This window comes from Bos indicus, chromosome 12 (genome assembly GCF_029378745.1).
Source record: "Bos indicus isolate NIAB-ARS_2022 breed Sahiwal x Tharparkar chromosome 12, NIAB-ARS_B.indTharparkar_mat_pri_1.0, whole genome shotgun sequence".
Lineage (NCBI taxonomy): Eukaryota > Metazoa > Chordata > Mammalia > Artiodactyla > Bovidae > Bos > Bos indicus.
In genome coordinates this window covers 15,544,934-15,564,780 of record NC_091771.1, presented here as the reverse complement: position 1 = coordinate 15,564,780, position 19,847 = coordinate 15,544,934, and the positions used below count along the sequence as shown (strand labels likewise).

General features: G+C 39.2%; 1 protein-coding gene across 1 annotated transcript in view; it reads right to left on the bottom strand.

Annotated features, from left to right (window-relative positions):
• COG3 (component of oligomeric golgi complex 3) overlaps nt 1–19,847 on the bottom strand; it is a 61,657-nt gene that overhangs the window by 7,518 nt on the left and 34,292 nt on the right. Inside the window, exons 16-20 of the mRNA XM_070800054.1 lie at nt 16,748–16,837; nt 13,393–13,513; nt 10,886–10,974; nt 10,642–10,776; nt 4,604–4,679 (exon numbers count right to left, since the gene is read on the bottom strand). Coding sequence (XP_070656155.1) covers nt 4,604–4,679; nt 10,642–10,776; nt 10,886–10,974; nt 13,393–13,513; nt 16,748–16,837 — 511 coding nt within the window. The remainder of the gene's footprint in view (nt 1–4,603; nt 4,680–10,641; nt 10,777–10,885; nt 10,975–13,392; nt 13,514–16,747; nt 16,838–19,847) is intronic.

Sequence of the window (19,847 nt, the reverse complement as noted above, 5' to 3'; positions counted from 1 at the left end):
CCCATAAACATTCATTAAGTATTTAGATATATAAAATTCTAACTGCAAAGGCTAAACAGAAAAGAATTCCCCCAGCACGGCTCAGGACATTCACAGGGACAGTAGTATGGTGCCTTTGGAATTTGGAGACCAGAGGTAAGGTAAAATTGGAAGTCATCTGCAGAGAAAGACTAGAAAGAATTACTTCGTAATGAATGGACTTATTCACTGTGACTCTTACTGACTCACAGTAAGAGATGCTCTCTGTCTTATGAGATTATTCAGAAAATGCCCACACGTATTTAATGGGAAATAAAAATCCATTTGTTATGTTCTTATACTATATTATCAGAAAAGGAATAGAATTCCAGAAAATGGTAACTGAAATAGTTAATAGCCCAGATGTAGTGTCTCAAAAGAAGTACAAATGGAAAAGAATAGCAGTAATCTGTATGAAGTACTTAAAAGAGAAAATTACCTAGAAAGCTAGAAAGGAAAAGACTGATTAATCATTACAAAGATGGTTGACCTCACTCATAATTAAGGAAATGCCTATTAAAACAACTGGAATATTTCAGACTGGTTACAATCACTAAGATTGTGCACATGCACGTTTGGCAGAGGTGGGGAAACAGCCCCCTTTGTGCACCATTATTTTTGGCCACGCCATGTGGCACTGACCGTGGAGACCTAACTGCCGGCTGTCTGCTGCTGCTTTAGTTGCTAAGTCATGTCCAACTCTGTGACCCCACGTAGCCCACCAGGTGCCTCTGTCCGTGGGATTCTCTAGGCAAGAACACTGGAGTGGGTGGATCTTCCCAACCCAGGATCAAATCTGTGTCTCTTGCATTGGTAGGTGGGTTCTTTACCACTGAGCCACCTGGAAAGCCCATTTTAACTACTGGACCACCAGGGAATTCCCCTTCATCCACTGTTGATGGGAGTACAGTATGAATTGGTTCAACTTCTTGGATGGGATACTGGGCAATGTCTAGCAAAACTGAAAATACACATACTCTTTAATATTTAATGTTTGTACTGCTGAAAATTTACCTTATAGACATGCTCACAAAATACCACCAAGATATGTGTGTTTATTAAAGAGTGTAAGGAAAAACTAAAAGTAATTTAAATATCAACAGAATTATTAAAGAAATTGTGCTCTGGTGATATACGTGTCCATTACTTAAAATGGGTAGAGCTGGATACGCTGATATAGAAGGGGCTCTAAGGTACCGAGTAACTGTTTTTTTAAAAAGGGGCAGGGAGGGGATATTTTGTAAGCAGATTGGGTAGGAGGTCGCTGGAAAAAGAGAACCAAGCATGGTTTTCTTGACATAAGGGAAGCCATTTTGTCCTAAGTCATTTTGTGATCTAAGCCCAGCCACAATGCTTGTCCCTGAACAGGTCTCAGTAATGGATGATCTTAGGGGAAGTGAGGGGATGCAGGAACAAAGGAGAAGCAGTCAAAAAACAACGGTTCAGTGACAAAACACTAGCTTTGTCCTCAAGGGATACAGAGAACAATCTGATACATGTCTTTGAGTTCTGCAGGAAGTAAGACCCATACCAGGTAGAGGCTGGAATGATGCTGCTGCCCCTCATGACTTCAATCAATGAAAGCTTAGATTCTGTAGACCACCACCCCAGTTCAATGCTGAAGCCCCTCTGCTCAAGCCCCTTCATGAATACGTGTACCCTTGGCTTAAAACTTCCCCAATTTTGCTGTCTGGGGAGATGCTGCTCTGGGCAAGATCCCTGGTGCTCTTTCTTGCTGCAAGTAATACCTCCTTCCTTCTCCTGATCTTTGCCTTTTTGGTGTCTTTTAGCTCAACACTTACCAAAAGGGAAACCTGGTGAGTGTTGAGCTAAAACTTGTTACCTAAAAAGTGGTTACCCAGGTTTTTCAAGTAACAGTAGTATAATCTTACTTGTGTAACATATTTCAAGTCCATACGTGCTAAAACACACATGTTCGGGAAGCAGCTGTGAACAGCGGTTACCTTCGCGAGAACTAGTTTGGAGGTGGAGAACAGAACTACTTCTAATTTTATACTTCTCCACATTTCCACTTTCATACCACATTAAAGGTTTTTTCAGTTGAGGAGGGTCATAGATGAGCAGGGCAAGAAAGTGCCTGTGCCCACAAGAAGAAAGAAGCAACAATCCAAGGACTGCATGTTTTTCATGAACAGATGAAAACTCCTTTAAGACAGTAAATTCCATAGGCTCTGTCCCTCTCATCACTAACACGCTTGAGGGGTCACTGGTCAGTTTTCGGAGGCCTGGACAACTAGTTATATGTGGAGCTCAGTAAATAAAGTACCCTAGTTCTTAAGAAGGTATATCTCCCAGAGTGAAATAACAAACTGGCATCCTAATTATAGCTCAATCTCATGAGTTTATCATGAATTGACCCCAAGAATGTGATCAAGTCTGCATGTACCACATTAACCCTGGGTTCCAGGGGTCCACGACAAGTTCCTAGACTGTTCTTGGTGCTCCCTCCCCAAAGGCTCAAAAATCTTTGACATTTCAGTGTGGGTTTCTCCTGTTACAGATCAAGAGACAGCAACTCCATAGCTCCCTGTGGCCAACGGGGGTGGAAGATACAACTAGGTAAACTGAAGTATCACTGCTAACACTGGCCAGCATCTCCTCACACAGAAAGAAACTAAGTGATTAAATGACAAAAACAGTAAGCCTGATTTCATCTAGTCCTCCTGTTGGCTTCCTTTTCCTTTCATCTACTCCTGCTTTACTAATGACAACGGTAGTGCTACTGAAGAGCACCACACACTCAACACTGAGACTTCTCCTAGGATTCCACTTGAAAAACGACAGCCCCTACTTTGAGCAAAAGAGAATCTTTTCAGAGCAGAAAGAAAATACATTAATTATACATCAAGCCCCTAGGCTTAGCTGTACTAAGTATGCCTATGCCAATTTGTTGGTTTCTACCTATTTTAAGAAAAATTTATTGCACCCAAGAGTTTCATCTACATTAACATTCAAAATAAAATCAGCTCCTATTTCTAAATAAGCTCTGCAAGTAACTGAAACCTTGAGCCAAAAGCCCAGTTAATCCAAAGACAATCAGAATTCCTTCTAGAACTGGTGCTGAGTTACAGATTGACAAGTCTGCTGCTGACCCTGAGGGGTCAGAATAAGTGGTTGCCACCAGGCTGACTATAGTTAGAACTGCCAGTATTGTCTGTAAAAGGTTGGTTTTCTGTCTCTTGACAGAATGTACTACTACACGAAGGATGTTCTCTGTCCTTTCGTAAGATGGCGAAGACTTCAATCTCATATACAACACAAGGTCTAAAATAATAAATCCAGTATACCACTCACTGTCTCTACCGCAGTGAATGAAGGACTAAAGTGTGTCACAAAGTTTATTTGCAAAATAAAACAAATCAATGCAAACCTATAAAAGTTCCCATGACAAATTTTTGGCATAAAATCCTGCCTTTCATTCAAATACAAGTGATAATTCTCTATGCTTCACAAATCTTCCTAAGAGACACAGAGCTACTTTCACTCTTCTCTGTTCTACTTCAACTTCAGACTAACCTGAGGCACTAATAAGAATAACTGAAAATTTCAGAATGGCCTCAATTCTTTTTCCCAAAAGAAATAAGTACCCGACAGACATACATTCTTTCACTATGGAAAGCCAATCGTGTTAAAGACCTAATTCTAGTTTAAGTGTCTATAGACAGTCAATCTTTTACAACTGCTAAGATGGAATGATCCTTCGGCTTTCTCACTATAAGAAAATTGCTTCCTACCAACTTGCACACAGCTTACCCATAATTAAAACACTCACTGCTTCGCCATCGTGCTCTTCTCTTTCAAAGGATCTCTATCACAACATGAGCCAAGGAACGGCCAGAAATATATAATCTAACAAAGTGATTTATTCTGGTTGAATGACAACTTAAACTGTCACAAAATGGACTAAAAATAACCCACAAAAACTAGTCTTGATTTTCAATGTCTACTATCTAATGCCAAAGAAGGAAAAAAACCTTCTAGCACAAAAAAATTTACATTTAGGAAAGAGTTAAGACAGGAAAACATCTCAAGCATTTCTGCCAATCAATGACATTGCCTGACAACTCCCAAACAACTTTTACAATGTTTTTTCAAACACTCTAAAACATTAAAAAGAATGTAACTTGTATAACATGTAATAATGTCCAATATTTCTTCATATAATACTTGGAAACAGTAGCATACTCTCCATTAATTTCATACTATCAAGCACTGTATTTTCATCCGAGTTCTAAGACAGTGAAAAGCAGGTAAACAAAAACTAGTGCACTCAAAGCATTCTCATCTAAGCCATATTTTATTTTTAACTGGGTGTGCGCGTGTGTATTTTTATTTTAATATGTGTGTGTGTATTTTTTTTAATTCTTCCTTTGACTTGGAATGCTTGTTCAAATACAAGTAGTGTTGGCTCAATTAAGACCTGTCAACTCCAAACTGGATCTTGCATTAACCTAAACCACAGCAGGAGTAGGAAAACAACTCCAAGCTGTCAGAGCATGACTATATAAATGCAAATTAACCGACATCCTAACAGGGAAATCCCAAATAGTAAAATGCGAGATACCTGGTTGTGCCCAAGGCTGCTGAGACAGCGTATATTTAGGTCCTCCCTGACTGGCCATTGTTTTTAATGCTGAAACCTAGTAGAGGAGACAAAAGGAAAAAAGTTTCATTTCACTGATGACAAATTAAACTAGAACTGCTCTCAAAAGATGTGACACCATTCAAACCTATGAAAATAACAATAACCAAATGTACAGCTCTAAGAGAAAATGAATCATTTCCCATAGTCCTTTACAACCAATAAAATATTTTAGCAAAACTTCTTTCGTGATTTCAAGGCATACCACTGTTTTGCAAAAAGAAAACCACACCAATGTCCTGAGGCATTCTGCCTGAAACATTTCAGGAAGACAAGAATGAAGACTGAGAGAAACATCAACACAAAACAGATCTCTCTTTAAGTGGACTGTTAGGTTAACTTTAAATTATTTTCCTATGTTATCAGAAAAATGTCACAGGAGCCGGACAAAATCCCCTTTATATATCTATAGGCTCCTTTCCTTCATTACAGGCAGAGAGAATGTTATTTAAAAAAAAAAAAAGTTTTCAGATAGCATCAAAAAGCACCCTTTTCCAACCAGTGTGAGAGGGATGGAAGTGGATGCCCACCCTCTAGTCACTTCTCTCCTCATTCCTCAGCACCAGTGCAGAGAAGCAAAACCATGCATTTTGGACAAGAATGTTCTTAAGATGGCAGACCACAGTGGGGCTAAGGTGGAGCTGGGGAGTGTGAAAGACAGAAATTCATAAAACATCTTTTTAGAAATGGACTGCTAGGTGCCAAAGGTCCAGGCCATGACCCTGGCCTCAATAGACAGTCTCATTAGAAAGACTTCAACACCAGCTCTTTCGATTTCTCATAAAGAAGGCCACATAAATATGCAGGCAGAGAATGAGCACAGACAGGATATAACGTTAACCCAGGCCTCTCGAGCCCTCTTGGTACCAAGGCGTACCAAGTTCACATTCCTGAATCTACTTCTAGGTCCTTGCTCATGCTGTCACGTGTATAAAATCGCCCCTTTCCACTGTCACTCAATTCCTCTATATGGCTTTATGTTTACTGTGAAACGCTGCTTTTAAAAGTGAGTCACTGTCTAGGGATCAGACAATGCTAAAAGAAAAACATGCTCATGTTTAGTGTATATTATCCCCAGTATTTCCCAACGTAAACAGAAACATACTAATGCGTCTACACTTAGAAAAGCAGGAACACAGTGCTCTGAACTGTTTTTTCCCACTTAAATCTAAGTCCTGACTGAACATTCTTCTGTATCCAACTGTTACACTTCAATAGTAACGCCTGCCTGTTGGTCCACTGCCTGTTCCAGAATTTAACCAATTTCATAACGACATACACTACACAGAACTATTTTTATATTAAAAGCAAATACAGACTGGTATATTCACCTCTATTTACTATCTAGATAATTAATTAGGTTGGCCATAAAGTTCGTCTCGGTTTTCCCATTAACATCTTACGGAAAAACCTGAATGAACTTTTTGGCCAACCCAATACTTGTCTTTAAGTTAGACCTCAAGGAGCATTTTCCTCAGTTTCCCCAATAGCCGCATCTTTTTTAAAACCCCACAGGATGAAGACAGGCCCACTGTCTCATAATGACACTGCTGTACACATCTTCATGTTTACATCATATCCATCTTGATTTCCCATTAGGTTATAACACCTTAAGAACAGAAATGAAACTTATAGGTCAAATTCTATTACAACATTATGTCAGAAAAAAATTTAATTTATACTGTTACTGAGGAAATTAATAATACTTAAGAGGGAACATTACGAGTAAACTTGCAATACTTTAGCAAATTGCTTGAGAGGAAATGAAATCTGCTAACATAAGTCTGAGTTTTTAGCATAAACTGGTCCTACCATGGGAAACACTTTTTAGCTTAGCTATAAACTTTGAAATTATACTTCCTATAAAATACTTTCATTCAGATTTTTTTGCAAAAGCAAAATCTTCACTTCATATTTGTCACATAAACTAACATTTCTGCAAGTACTTAGAAAGTACTTTGCTCTCTTTGATCTTCTGGTCCTGATACATATAGTGATGTATAGAGAGTACAATGGAAGTTGCTCAGTCGTGTCTGACTCTGCAGCCCCATGGACTGTAGCCTGGCCAGGCTCCTCTGTCCATGCGATTCTCCAGGCAAGAATACTGGAGGGGGTAGCCTTTCCCTTCCCAAACTGACACAGGGATCAAACCCGGGTCTCCAGCATTGTAGGCAGATTTTTTATCATCTGAGCTACCAGAGTCCTTGTACCAACTGTAAGTAAGAAGGAGGGATACGACAGCACTCTTCTGTAGGGATCAGAAACAAGGCTTGGAGAAGCTGAGCACATGCACCCATCTCGGTCACGAGGTGCAGAATGCGGTTGGCAGCTCAGCATCCTCGCCTCGAAATGCTGTGCTCTCTCGACTGCTCTCATGACTACCCCAAGCCCTACTTAGGAGTCAGCTTCAAACAATATTCAATATGATGAAATTTGAGAACAATGAAAAAGTATGGACAGTGTTTTAGTTTTGGAAAATATCTGACCCAAAAGTTTCTGTATGAACCTCTATCCCTCAACACTTGGAAAACAGTTTTACACTCCCTGCATGCATGCTCAGTTGCTCACTCATGTCTGACTCTCTGCGACCCAATGGACTGTAGCCCACTAGGATCCTCTATCCATGGGATTTCCCAGGCAAGAATACTGGAGTGGGTTGCCATTTCCTTCTCCAGGGGATCTTTCCGACCCAGGGATCAAACCCAGGTCTTCTGAATTGCAGGCAGTCTCCTACATTGCAGGCAGATTCTCTACTGACTGACCTCCAGGGAAGCCCACTGCACTCCCCAGGACCATTCAAATGATGCTGAGAGAAAAGGCTATGTTTCAAGGAGCAGAAAACAAGGCAAAGTTCTTCTAGAACTTTATCATTCTCAAGAAATTTCATTATTTTATAAAATAAAATTTTATTAATTGTGACCCCCCAAAAATCAGGAAGGATGTTTACAACAGATAGATTAAAAACACCATAGAAATGTTCATCTCATGTGTAATGGGTCACACTGCTAACGTTGTTTCTCAGTCTGAAATGAAGATGATTTACCTACTCTAGGTAGAGGGGATGTAAGGAGAGTTAATGAAAACAAAGCATCTCAACAAAGAGAGCTCAAGCAAAGAGCTACGTATACAATAAAGCCAATTTACAACAGGTGAAGGGGATCGGAATCACACCTGGAGTCTTCAGGTCCAAAAAAATAAAATCTTCTAACAACCTAAAAATGTTTTCTACAGACTCTCACAGTTTGTTTTATGGCAAATCCATATATATTTTTAAAATCAATCCAAACTCAGAAACAAGCTGAGGACATTTTGCTAATGAGGCTTACATCCAAATAGTAAATACTGAGACCTACAAGCATACATCCAAATGAAAGGTAAAATACTGTTTCCTTTCTACATCGACGAGTTACTGTTTTTCTTGCAGTCATTTATCAAGGCACAAGAACCGCCTGCTTTACAATGGCAATTATAATAAAAGGGGTGTAAGATTCTGCACCTGCAGAATTACCTTCAAAGAAAATCCTTATAAGTTTTAAAAGCATTTACTCTGTCTCTGCTATTCAGAGTACTAGTAATGCTGACTTGCTGAGACGTGAAAAATGTTTGGTCCACAAATTCTAGGAAACAATGTCTTAAATGATCACAAGCGTCTGCATGAACTCCAGTGTGTACAGTGCATGTGAGTCGCCTGTGTGTGTGTATCTTCGCCTTTGACCCACTCTATGCCAAGAGGACAAGGGAAGAAACCTAGATTTGGAATTTGTTGTTTTTTAGTTGTTCAGTCACATGTGAACACGTCTGACTCTCTGCGACCCCATAGACGCTTTGCAACCCCATAGACTGCAGCTCGCCAGGCTTCCCAGTCCTTCACCACCTCCCGGAGTTTGCTCAGTCTTATGTCCACTGAGTCAATGATACCATCCAACCATCTCATCCTCTGTCACCCCTTCTCCTCCTGTCCTCAATCTTACCAGCATCAGAGTCTTCTCCAATTTGGAATAAGATAACGTAGAAGGGATGCTGGGTCCTCTGAGTTGAAGTATCTACTAAAGAGCCTCACTAAACAGTGAGGAGCACTGAGGGACCAGGGTTGTAAAAGGAAAATCGAGACAACTGCGAATGAACCGAGGAAGGGCAACACAGACTGAGCTGGTGGCGGGAGTGAGGGAGACCTCTGCCTCCCCCGCCCCATAGTGAGAGGAGTATGAACAGAGCTGCATGACCAGCTGCACGGGGTCCCTGCTGCAGTGTGTGGCATGTCCAGGCAGAGCTATGCTATGATTCAGACTTGGATACATATTTTCTACCTAAATGTCTCAATTTTAAAGAATGTTCAGTGTCCAGAATCTTCCAAAATGCACAGTTAAACCAGATTCCCAGGTGGCACTAGTGGTAAAGAACCAGCCTGTCAACGTAGGAGATGTAACAGCTGTGGGTTCGATCCCTGGGTCAGGAAGACCCCCTGGAGGAGGGCATGGCAACCCACCCCAGTATTCTTGCCTGGAGAATCCCATGGACAGAGGAGCCTGGCGGGCTACAGTCCATAGGGTCGCAGAGAGTCGGACACAATTGAAGCGACTTAGCACATATTAAACATACCAAACTTATACTCAGGTCAACTTGGACAACTGCCATCAGTAAATTTTCACTCTTTTGACTTCTAGGAAAACTCTGTTTTTCTAGGAAAAAACCCTTTAAGCCAAGATTTCATTATAACCAACTTGCTTACATCAGAAGATTCGTTCTGCTGCTCTGTTACTGTAAAATATTCATCTCTAGCATTTCCCACCAGTATTAATGTGGGTGCTCTCCCAAAACACATACTACAATCTACAAACTAGTTGTCCATGAGGGCAGTTTTAGTAAAAACTATGATGACTTATTTGTAACTTACAAAATATCAATACTAGCACCATTTTTTAAAAATCAAAAGCTGGTAGAAAACATTTACACCACACTCCTTTTAAATTTATGTAGTGAGAAAAAAAAAGCACACATTCCAAATTCTTGAACAGGCTAAAATCCACCAAACAAGTAATATACCCCAATCATAAAAAAATAGTTTACCATTTCTATATTTGCTTTTTTTGGTATCATTTCTTATTTTTAAAAACTAGTATCTTCTGTCTTTATCACGGGACCCAGCAACACGTTACCAACGAACAATCTCCTGAGCTGCCTCCTGTCATTTCGTAGACATACCTTGTCTCCCCATTTAAGACTTAGGTAAGCAAATTTGAGAGGAAAGGCTGTCATTTTTTTTTTTAAATGTCCGCAAATTCAAGTCTGGACAGATAGTAGAGATTAATAAATTAATTTCAAGACTTTTTAAACATCTTTACAAGCTAAGTCCTTAGCAACAAAACTTAGATTTTTAAAAAACAATTATTGAAAAAAGAAAGTCAAAACCGCCATGATCTGGTTTTTTTCTTTGCTGGCATTTGCCAGTTTATGGATTTTAGCTGGGAGACAGATAGACAGATTATTGTAAATCTATATATCTGGTGATTAACAATGCAATGATTTAGAATCTTCAATTCTTAATTACCCATACAAAATGAAAGGTAGGAACAGCATGTAAAACAAGAGGAAAATAACTCATTTAGGTAATGAGAAACCCTCATACATAGGTCTGGGACTACTGCCATGAAGGTCCTAATCTAAGCGAGAGTCCCAGAGCACATGCAGACATCTACACTGTGGAGAACAGAGCTAACCAGAGCCTGCTCTAACTAGATTTCCAATACTCACACCTTCTTTTAACACTGAAGAATTCTGCATGCCTACCTAAAAGTCCAAACCAAAAAGCTTCCATAAGAGGAAACACGGTGATTTCTTAGGATTGTTAAGACCTCAGTTTACTATTTCCTTCTGCCAAGGATTTCACAAGAAGGCAATTCAAACTGCAATCTAGGAAAGAATTCAAAGTTACTTTCCCAAGCATGCAGCAAGGTCTGTACCTTTGTCAGGAACTCCTCCAGCGGCTCTATGAACAGCCTGGTCTGCTGCTGAATAAACTGCTCACAGGCTGACTTCAGGTGGCGGTCTACGTCTTTTTTAGAGTCGAGGTAATGTTCTCTTATCTCAGGAGTACCCTTAAAAAGAAGATGACAATTTCCTCCTGTTTTTATGTGCCTAGAAATTACCAGACATGCAAAGAATGTCATTTCTCTCCCACCACCAAGGAAACAGACTCCTTCTCACCTCCAACAAGAACTCTATCAAGGCATTGTTGCTATTCAGCCTAAAAAATCTTGGAACAGTCATAGGATTCAGGATTTTAAATGCTGCATCTGTGGAACAAAATTACTCATCCAGTGAACATGTACAGTTTCAACAGAGAAGTCACGTAACTATTTTAGCGTGTAAACATACACTTGTTCTCTATTACCACAGAGCAAAAGCACTTTCATTTCCAAGTCACCTCCATGAGCGGGTGAGGTCAGTGCCCGTGATGGCTACAGTACTCACGCATAATTATTTTCTAGAACTCAGAATTGCAAAATGGCTATTAACCACAATTGTTTATTTTTAGGAACAAAGAAAAAAGGATAAATGGTAATTAACACCTTACAATTTCACAGCTTTACTTTAATGATGCTAAATAAGATTTTCTTTAAAAAAAAAAAAAAATTCATATACTTACCCAGCTTCTTTTGTTTAAGATCTGGCTGGCATAGAAATTTATTCATTCAAAGCAGAGAGAATAAATTAATATGTCAGCCAGAAAAAAAGAAAAAAAAAAAAAAAAACACACCAAAAGGACATATTTACCCCTTAACCTCCAGACTAACTAGAATCTGTGCAAAGTACTAACAGGTCTCATCGATGTTCAAATGCAATAAGATATAACATTAGTAGTGAGAGGTTAACAGGCTTAAAAGTACAGACAGCAAGTATTAAGTGATAGTCAGAAAAGCCCATTACTTTGCTTTGCCTTGCCAGGCTGGAGAAAGCACAGCACGAAGTGCTTCTAGCCTGGATTTAAAAGTACATACACACACCACACTGTACTTCCTGCCTCGACTGTGAACTGATTTAACTGAAAACAAATCCCCTATCAGATTCAGTGTTCTGAATTCAGTATTCTTTAGTAAATGACTCTTCATTTCTTCTGTCCTTTCTACAGGAAACCTGAAAAACTGTAGGTGATCATACAGCAGGATTACAGAACCTTCATTATGTTGTAGGGAAAACATATTTTAAACCAAAATTTGCCAAAATTAATACTTCATTTTCTCACACCTCAGTGGATCTATAGTAGAACGAAGCAGCAACAGGTTATGAATTAGAAAAAATATGAAAGAAAATAGATCAGTCCTGCTTCACCTCATCCTTTGAATAAAATACGGACAATCAGTGCCTGGCATTCCTCAAGGTTAGGGTGCTATTCTCACATGTCACACTGAAAGGAAAGGAGGAAATCAACTTAAAAATGATGCATTCTATAAAGGCCAAAGTCAGGAAATCTGGCTGCTGTTATAAAAAAAAAAAAAACCTTACAAAGCAGATGAATAACATACAGGCTTACTATCCAGATTCCACCAGAACCAAAAGGTATTCTCTGTGGTGAAAAGGAAAGTGCATTAGGAAAAGAAAAAGAATAAGCTGTTTTAATATGACTCACTTTGATTCCAAGTGATGTTACAGCAAGTCGACTATTTTATAAGCAGTCATTAGGAAAGTAACTTGTTCCTCTTGGAAATCCTATATTTGGAGACTCTCTAAACCATGGAATACAAAAAGTAATCTGAATGGCTATGAATTTTCTCAATTCTCCCAATGCACAAGGGAGAAATCCATTCATTTCATAAATGGATGGCTTAAGGCATTAGAGCTTAATTCTCTTGGAAATGGTTAAGAAAAGATAAAGTTTAGATAGATTTGTAAGTAAGGGAGATGGAAATTGATGGTATATCCTTTAACTGTTCAAGATCAGCATCTTAAAAAATAACTACTGTAATCTTTTAGAAATCATCACTTGCTAATTCAGTCAGAAACAAATCATTAGTATGGATGCAGCACCTATCTCAAGATGATTCAATGTCTATTACCAATTCAAGATTCTATTGATGCGATTACTTAACCAGCTGATTTAATAATACAACTTAGTTTATTTAAGCACCTTAAACTTACAAAAACACTTTAATATATATTTTCATTCATTTTCACTCTTAATGATCTTGATAATCTGGTGAAAGCATCATGATGGGTTAATTCTGCTCATTTTACGCAAGGTACGGAAGCTAAAACACACGTTTAAAATCACAAGAACTAGGAAATGATGGACCAGGAACAGAACCTGACTCACTCTTCTGATTTTACCCAGCTGGCTTCCTGAGTTTCTATGAATTGACAAACCCAACTCAATGTCTAAAATCATTCCAGTTAGCTGACACTCTTAAGTAGTTATTACAATGATCTTTCATTTTTTAACTGGTTATGGTAATATGTGGCAGAGTCTAAGAGAAGTTATACTCCACTGCAAGTTGAAATGCTCAAATATAGTTCTCTCCATAAAGAAAACACAGCAAATTAGATATAATTAGGATGTTGTCAGCTTAGCTTAGTATGAACAAGCAACATGCTCAGCAAGCACAGCATGCAAAATAAAAAATTGCAGATGAACATAAAATAAACCTATAAACCTGTGCTGCCACACTTGGATGGGTCAAACACACCCAACTGTGCCAGCCAGGGCAATGAAGTACCTCTAGTTTTCTTGAGGTCCAGGGAAATTTCCTTAATGGTGAATTCAGTGTGAAATGGAGCGATTTGTTCACGAAGAATCAAAAGGTGCTTTATTAAGAAAAGCTGTCCATCAATCTGAGTCTAAATTGTAAGACAGAAAAATGGATATTATCACAGATTAAGTAAAAACAGAAATACATATAACACGTTTGCTACTAATTCAACATTAATCGATCTAGGTCACTTGCCTTTAGCATAACTACATGGTACCAATACTCCTCTGTTGTGCGATGAACTCAACCATATTTTCAGGTTGAAACTATCTGGAAAAATCTTACTTCAAACTTTTACTATCATCTACTCTACTTAGCAAACCCAAGAAAGTAAACCAGACAAAAGGTCGTAACAACACAGTTAGAAACAAAAGTCAAGTCTCTTCTAACCTGGTGCAGAAAGAAAAAAGATGATATGGCCCAAGATCAGCACAGCACAGGAAGCAGAGTTCCATCTCTCACAGCTTCCTAGTTTCTCTCAGTAACATAGCTTTCACTGTTTGGTCAAAGTAGTTTCAATATTCAGAATATCAGAAATATTGGTATTTATATAAAAGTACAAAGGAGCCTCCAAATGTAAAAAGATTTGGGGTGGTCATTTTGGATTACCCTGCCAGCAATGGAGAACGGACTACCTACACCCCACACAGGAAGTGCAGACACTCCCGCATTTCCTTTTACCCTCTCAGGACACATCTTCAAGAGTTTTGTGATTCAAGCTCAGTTCTCAAAGCTCTGACCCAGTTCCCAAAATAGTGAATCACCATAGCTCTCATTTCAGAAGAGTCTGTATATTAAGAAGAGCAAGGATATGTTTGCTCCTTCTTGCTGCTACCCAAGACAGACTTACTTTGAAAATATTTTTAATAAACTTATTCTGCATTAGGAAAAGAATAATGTCTTTCAGTAACTAATACAGGCATACCTTGGAGACACACCGGGTTTGGTTCCAGACCACTGCAATAAAGTGATTATTGCAACAAAGCGAGTCACACAAATTTTTTGGTTACATTTACACCAAACTATTATGTGGCCAACAGGATTATGTTTAAAGAAACAAAGTACATACCTTAATTTTAAAATACTTATTGCTAAAAATATTAACCATCTTTAGCAATCAAGTATTTTTAAATAACCATCATTTGAGCCTACAGCAAGTCAATAGTAATAACAAAGATCCCTGATCACCCATCACCACAACAAATATAATAATGAAAAAGTTTGAAACACTGAACTGCCAAAATGTGATACAAACACACTAAGTGAGCAAATGCTGTTGGGAACATGGTGCCAACAGATGTGTTTGACGCAGGGTTGCCACAAATCTTCAGTTTGTAAAAAAACACAGAAACAAAACCCCACAGTTATCTGTGAAGCAAAATAAAGCAAAGCACAGTAAAACAAGATGCACTGTATAAGCTTTAAGGAGGTTATTAAAGTGACTGCTCTCTGTTCTCTCTCTCCTTCCCACCCTTCTGAACAGACACAAATCAGTGTGTATGATTTACCTGATGGAAACTCACTCTGCACTCTGGGTAAGTAGGAAATGCTACCCACTTTGAATAATTGCTCTGTTTTCAAAAGAACTAACAGCTCCGAAGGAGAAAACAGTACCATATAGATTGGATTTACTTTGCTGAAGCTACTGTGATTCAGCAAATAGTATCGTGTTAGTGTACTGATACACTAGGTGCTCAATTTAAGTATGGAAGAAAATTTCTTTCCTTAAGAAAGTCTCAACACATTAAGCCATTTTCATTGATCACTTTTCCAAAAGTTGAAAGATGAAAAGCACACTAACTTAGTTGTGAAAATAAATCGGCTAATTCTTACTAAATTGAAGGTCTCCTCATATATATTTAAGCACTTACGATATGCAGGAATGGCCTTATGCCATTAGACAATGGCCTTATGTGAGGATGGCCTTACAGGTTGTGTGGGGAGAAGGCCGAATAATGAAAAAAAAGGGTTTTCATTCTTCCCTTTAAAATGAGGACAGAGATATAAGAGGATATAAGCACATGAATTTTTTAAATTACATCATTGTTTTCCCTCTGATAATCTAAGAAATACATGCTCACTGCATAAACTGTGGAAAATACAGACAAGTGTGAGAAGAAACAAGAGTCATCTGCAGTCACTCCAACCTTCCATCACTACTTTCTTCAGTGAATGTATTAATCACATAGTTATCATCTGCGTCGTATCCTGCGCCTTGTTTTTACCTTAACATATTTACGTTAAATTTTATCACTCCCTTTTCTGGAATATAACATCTGTGTATTCCACTGTATGGAATATACCACAATTTACTTAAACACGTGTCTAGTGTTAGACGTGTTTCCTAATTCCCTCTATAACAAAAGAACATGAAAGCTCAGGCTGGGAAATATGTTTTAAATTTCAACCTGCCTGTCTATAACTTAACTTTCCATTCTCTTCTAGTTCCCTTGTCAGAATTTCCCTTCAATTCTCAATCCCATGAATGGGAACATACAGTGGTCACAAAGGCAGAGCTTTTTCCAGCTTGTCTAGGATCCCACATTCTTCCATGAGGAGGTTTCTGTTTTTAGTTTATCTAAAACCTTGAAGTTAGAAACCAAGTTTATAAATCTGGAAGTCTAGAAAGGTTCACAAAGTCTGAAAACTCCCACGAGCTATGAAATTTCTGCTGGAAACAGTCCCACAGCTTACTCCCTGTTGGTAAGCAATAGGTATTTTAGGTGGAGAGTTAAACAGAGCAGCATCCCGAACCATACTTTCTGGAAAAAAAAAAATCTCAGGGGTTGTGGGAGAAGCACATGCCAACAGCCGTCAGCACCAGATCCCTTCTTCTTGAATAAAAAGTGTAAGTTACAAAGTCATGTCAACTCCTTCTAGTCACATAATCCATGGGCCACAACTCTTATCTTCCAAACTGACTGACTGATTCCTCCAAGTGAGGCCATTCAACTATTTGGAATGTCATTGTAGGGACGATGACAGATTGCTACGATTTCTTGAAAACAGTTTCGGTATTACAGGGAAAGAGCAGTTCAGTACCTTCCTGCTACTAAGGCTAGAACAAGAAACCTTTATCCCACAGAATTTATGACCTAAGTATCACCTTTGGTACTTCAGCAAAGCTGGCACTCTCTTACATAGCGTAGTCTTTAGCACTAAAATGAAGTACTACCTCCTCTCAAAGGGCCTCAAAATTAAATCACATTAAAAAAGTAAATGCTACTGCCAAAATGGCTTTAAATTTCTGTGCCTGTATATAAATGCTGCATTCCACAATAGTATTATAGATGATCAGATTTCATCTAACACTTCATCAAACCTTGTTTTTGCTGATGGACTCTGATGCTCCAAGCAGTGACTGAATGCAGGCCGACAAGGCTTCCTGTGATAGTCCTTGGAACACTGCCCTCTGGTGAAACAAAAGAGAAACATCCCCTGTAGCACTTCAAACAAAGCAAAAGAAATTTGTAGGCTGTGAGTACAGCTTGCTTGCCCTCATCTGATGAATTAATTTATTACTACCAATTGCAAAGAGTCAGACACGACTGAGCAACTGAACTGAACAGATACTCCTCCCAGACTTTCCTATTGCCACACAAGCTTTCCAGACCAGCACAATTTCCTAATCTGCACCTCTTGAAACTCTCACGTGACCATCCAACACTATTTCCTGAGCACCTATTTCGTGCCGGGCTCTGTGCTGGTCCTGGAAGCACAGTGGCAGGTGCACAAGGCAGATGTGACCTGAGCCTGGGAAGCTCTCACTCCAGTGCGATCTCATGATATAGGCTGTTTTTTAAACATACAAAACCAACTTTAAAACAAAGCCTCAGTAAATCCACTTCTAAAAACGTATCCCAAGTAATATCAGTACTGTATTCTAAGATTCATACTTATGGCTCTTTTCATAATACTATTTAAAGCAGAAAAAAATAAATCTGGAAATAAATGTTCAATGATAAGCAGCTGACAAAATACTAGTAAATCTAAATTATGGAACATTGTACATGAAATCAAAGGATGCTGAACAGGAAGTGATAAAATTCTTGTACAAGAATATAATTAATTAAAAACAAAATCAGGTTACAAAACAGAAGGTGAAGTAGGATTAATTTAATTCTGCCACTGCTGTATCTTCCCAGAGGTGTGGTGTGTGCACAGATTCCTGTCAGCCCCCCTGCTTTCTCTCTGCCTCTACTCCACCTGAAACGGAACTGATAAGGATGTGTATGAGCAAAATATTTATTACTAGGCCACCATCCTGGCCTCTTGTCTCGTGCGTAATGATTTATTCTCTATTTGTACTGCTACCTTCTCTTCTGTTTCTCATGAGGCTACTGCACAGTGAGACAAGATTAAGGCTCTCTCTTGCTAGGTCAAGATATACCCATTTGAATGCAGAGTTCCAAAGAATAGCAAGGTGAGATAAGAAAGCTTTCCTCAGTGATCAATGCAAAGAAATAGAGGAAACAATAGAATGGGAAAGACTAGAGATCTCTTCAAGAAAATTCGAGATACCAAGGGAACATTTCATGCAAAGATGGGCTCAATAGAGGACAGAAATGGTATGGACCTAACAGAAGCAGAAGATATTAAGAAGAGGTGGCAAGAATACACAGAAGAACTGTACAAAAAAGATCTTCATGACCCAGATAATCACGATGGTGTGATCACTCACCTAGAGCCAGACATCCTGGAATGCAAAGTCAAGTGGGCCTTAGGAAGCATCGCTACGAACATAAGCTAGGGAGCTGATGGAATTCCAATTGAGCTATTTCAAATCCTGAAAGATGATGCTGTGAAAGTGCTGCACTCAATATGCCAGCAAATTTGGAAAACTCAACAGTGGCCACAGGACTGGAAAAGATCAGTTTTCATTCCAATCCCAAAGAAAGGCAACACCAAAGAATGCTCAAACTACCACACAATTGCACTCATCTCACACACTAGTAAAGTAATGCTCAAAATTCTCCAAGCCAGGTTTCAACAGTATGTGAACCGTGAACTTCCAGATGTTCAAGCTGGATTTAGAAAAGGCAGAGGAATCAGAGATCAAATTGCCAACATCCCCTGGATCATCGAAAATGCAAGAGAGTTTCAGGAAAACATCTACTTCTGCTTTATTGACTATGCCAAAGCCTTTGACTGTGTGGACCACAACAAACTGTGGAAAATTCTGAAAGAGATGGGAATACCAGACCACCTGACCTGCCTCTTGAAAAATCTGTATGCAGGTCACGAAGCAAGAGTTAGAACTGGACATGGAACAACAGACTAGTTCCAAATAGGAAAAGGAGTACCTAAAGGCTGTATATTGTTACCATGTTTATTTAACTTATATGCAGAGTACATAATGAGAAATGCTGGCCTGGATGAAGCACAAGCTGGAATCAAGACTGCCCGGAGAAATATTAATAACCTCAGATATGCAGATGACACCACCCTTATGGCAGAAGCAAAGAAGAACTAAAAAGCCTTTTGATGAAAGTGAAAGAGGAGAGTGAAAAAGTTGGCTTAAAACAACATTCAAAAACCTAAGATCACGGCATCTGGTCCCATCACTTCATGGCAAACAGATGGGGAAACAATGGAAACAGTGACAGACTTTATTTTCCTGGGCTCCAAAACCACTGTAGATGGCGACTGCAGCCATGAAATTAAAAAACACTTGCTCCTTGGAAGAAAAGTTATGATAAACCTAGACAGCATACTAAAAAGCAGACATTATTTTGCCAACAAAGGTACATCTAGTCAAAGCTATGGCTTTTCCAGTAGTCATGTCTGGATGTGAGAGTTGGACTATAAAGAAGGCTGAGCACTGAAGAATTCATGCTTTTTAACTGTGGTGTTGAGGAAGACTCTTTAGAGTCCCTCGGACTCCAAGGAGATCCAATCAGTACATCCTAAAGGAAATCGGTCCTGAATATTCATTGGAAGAAGTGATGCTGAAGCTGAAACTCCAATACTTTGGCCATCTGATGTGAAGAACTGACTCATCTGAAAAGACCCTGATATTGGGAAAGATTGAAGGCGGAAGGAGAAGGGGATGACAGAGGATGAGATGGCTGGATGGCATCACTGACTCAATGGACATGAGTCTGAGTAAACTCCAGGAGTTGGTGATGGACAGGGAAGCCTGGCGTGCTGCAGTCCACAGGGTCGCAAAGAGTCAGACGCGACTGAGTGACTGAACTGAATTTGCTAGGTCACTCACCCTGCCTGCCTTAGGAAGACAGCTTCGATTGAGACCCTCTCTTCTTCCTACTCATGTCTGTCTTTACCTTCGATTGGTCAGATGGAGAGGGATAAGATTTGAATGTAGGCTAGGTGAAAATGTAATGGGCAGGCCTAGGGCATAAAATAAAAACAGGCACAGTGTCGTTTGTGGGCCTACCTACTGTTTGCCTAAAATTCCCGCT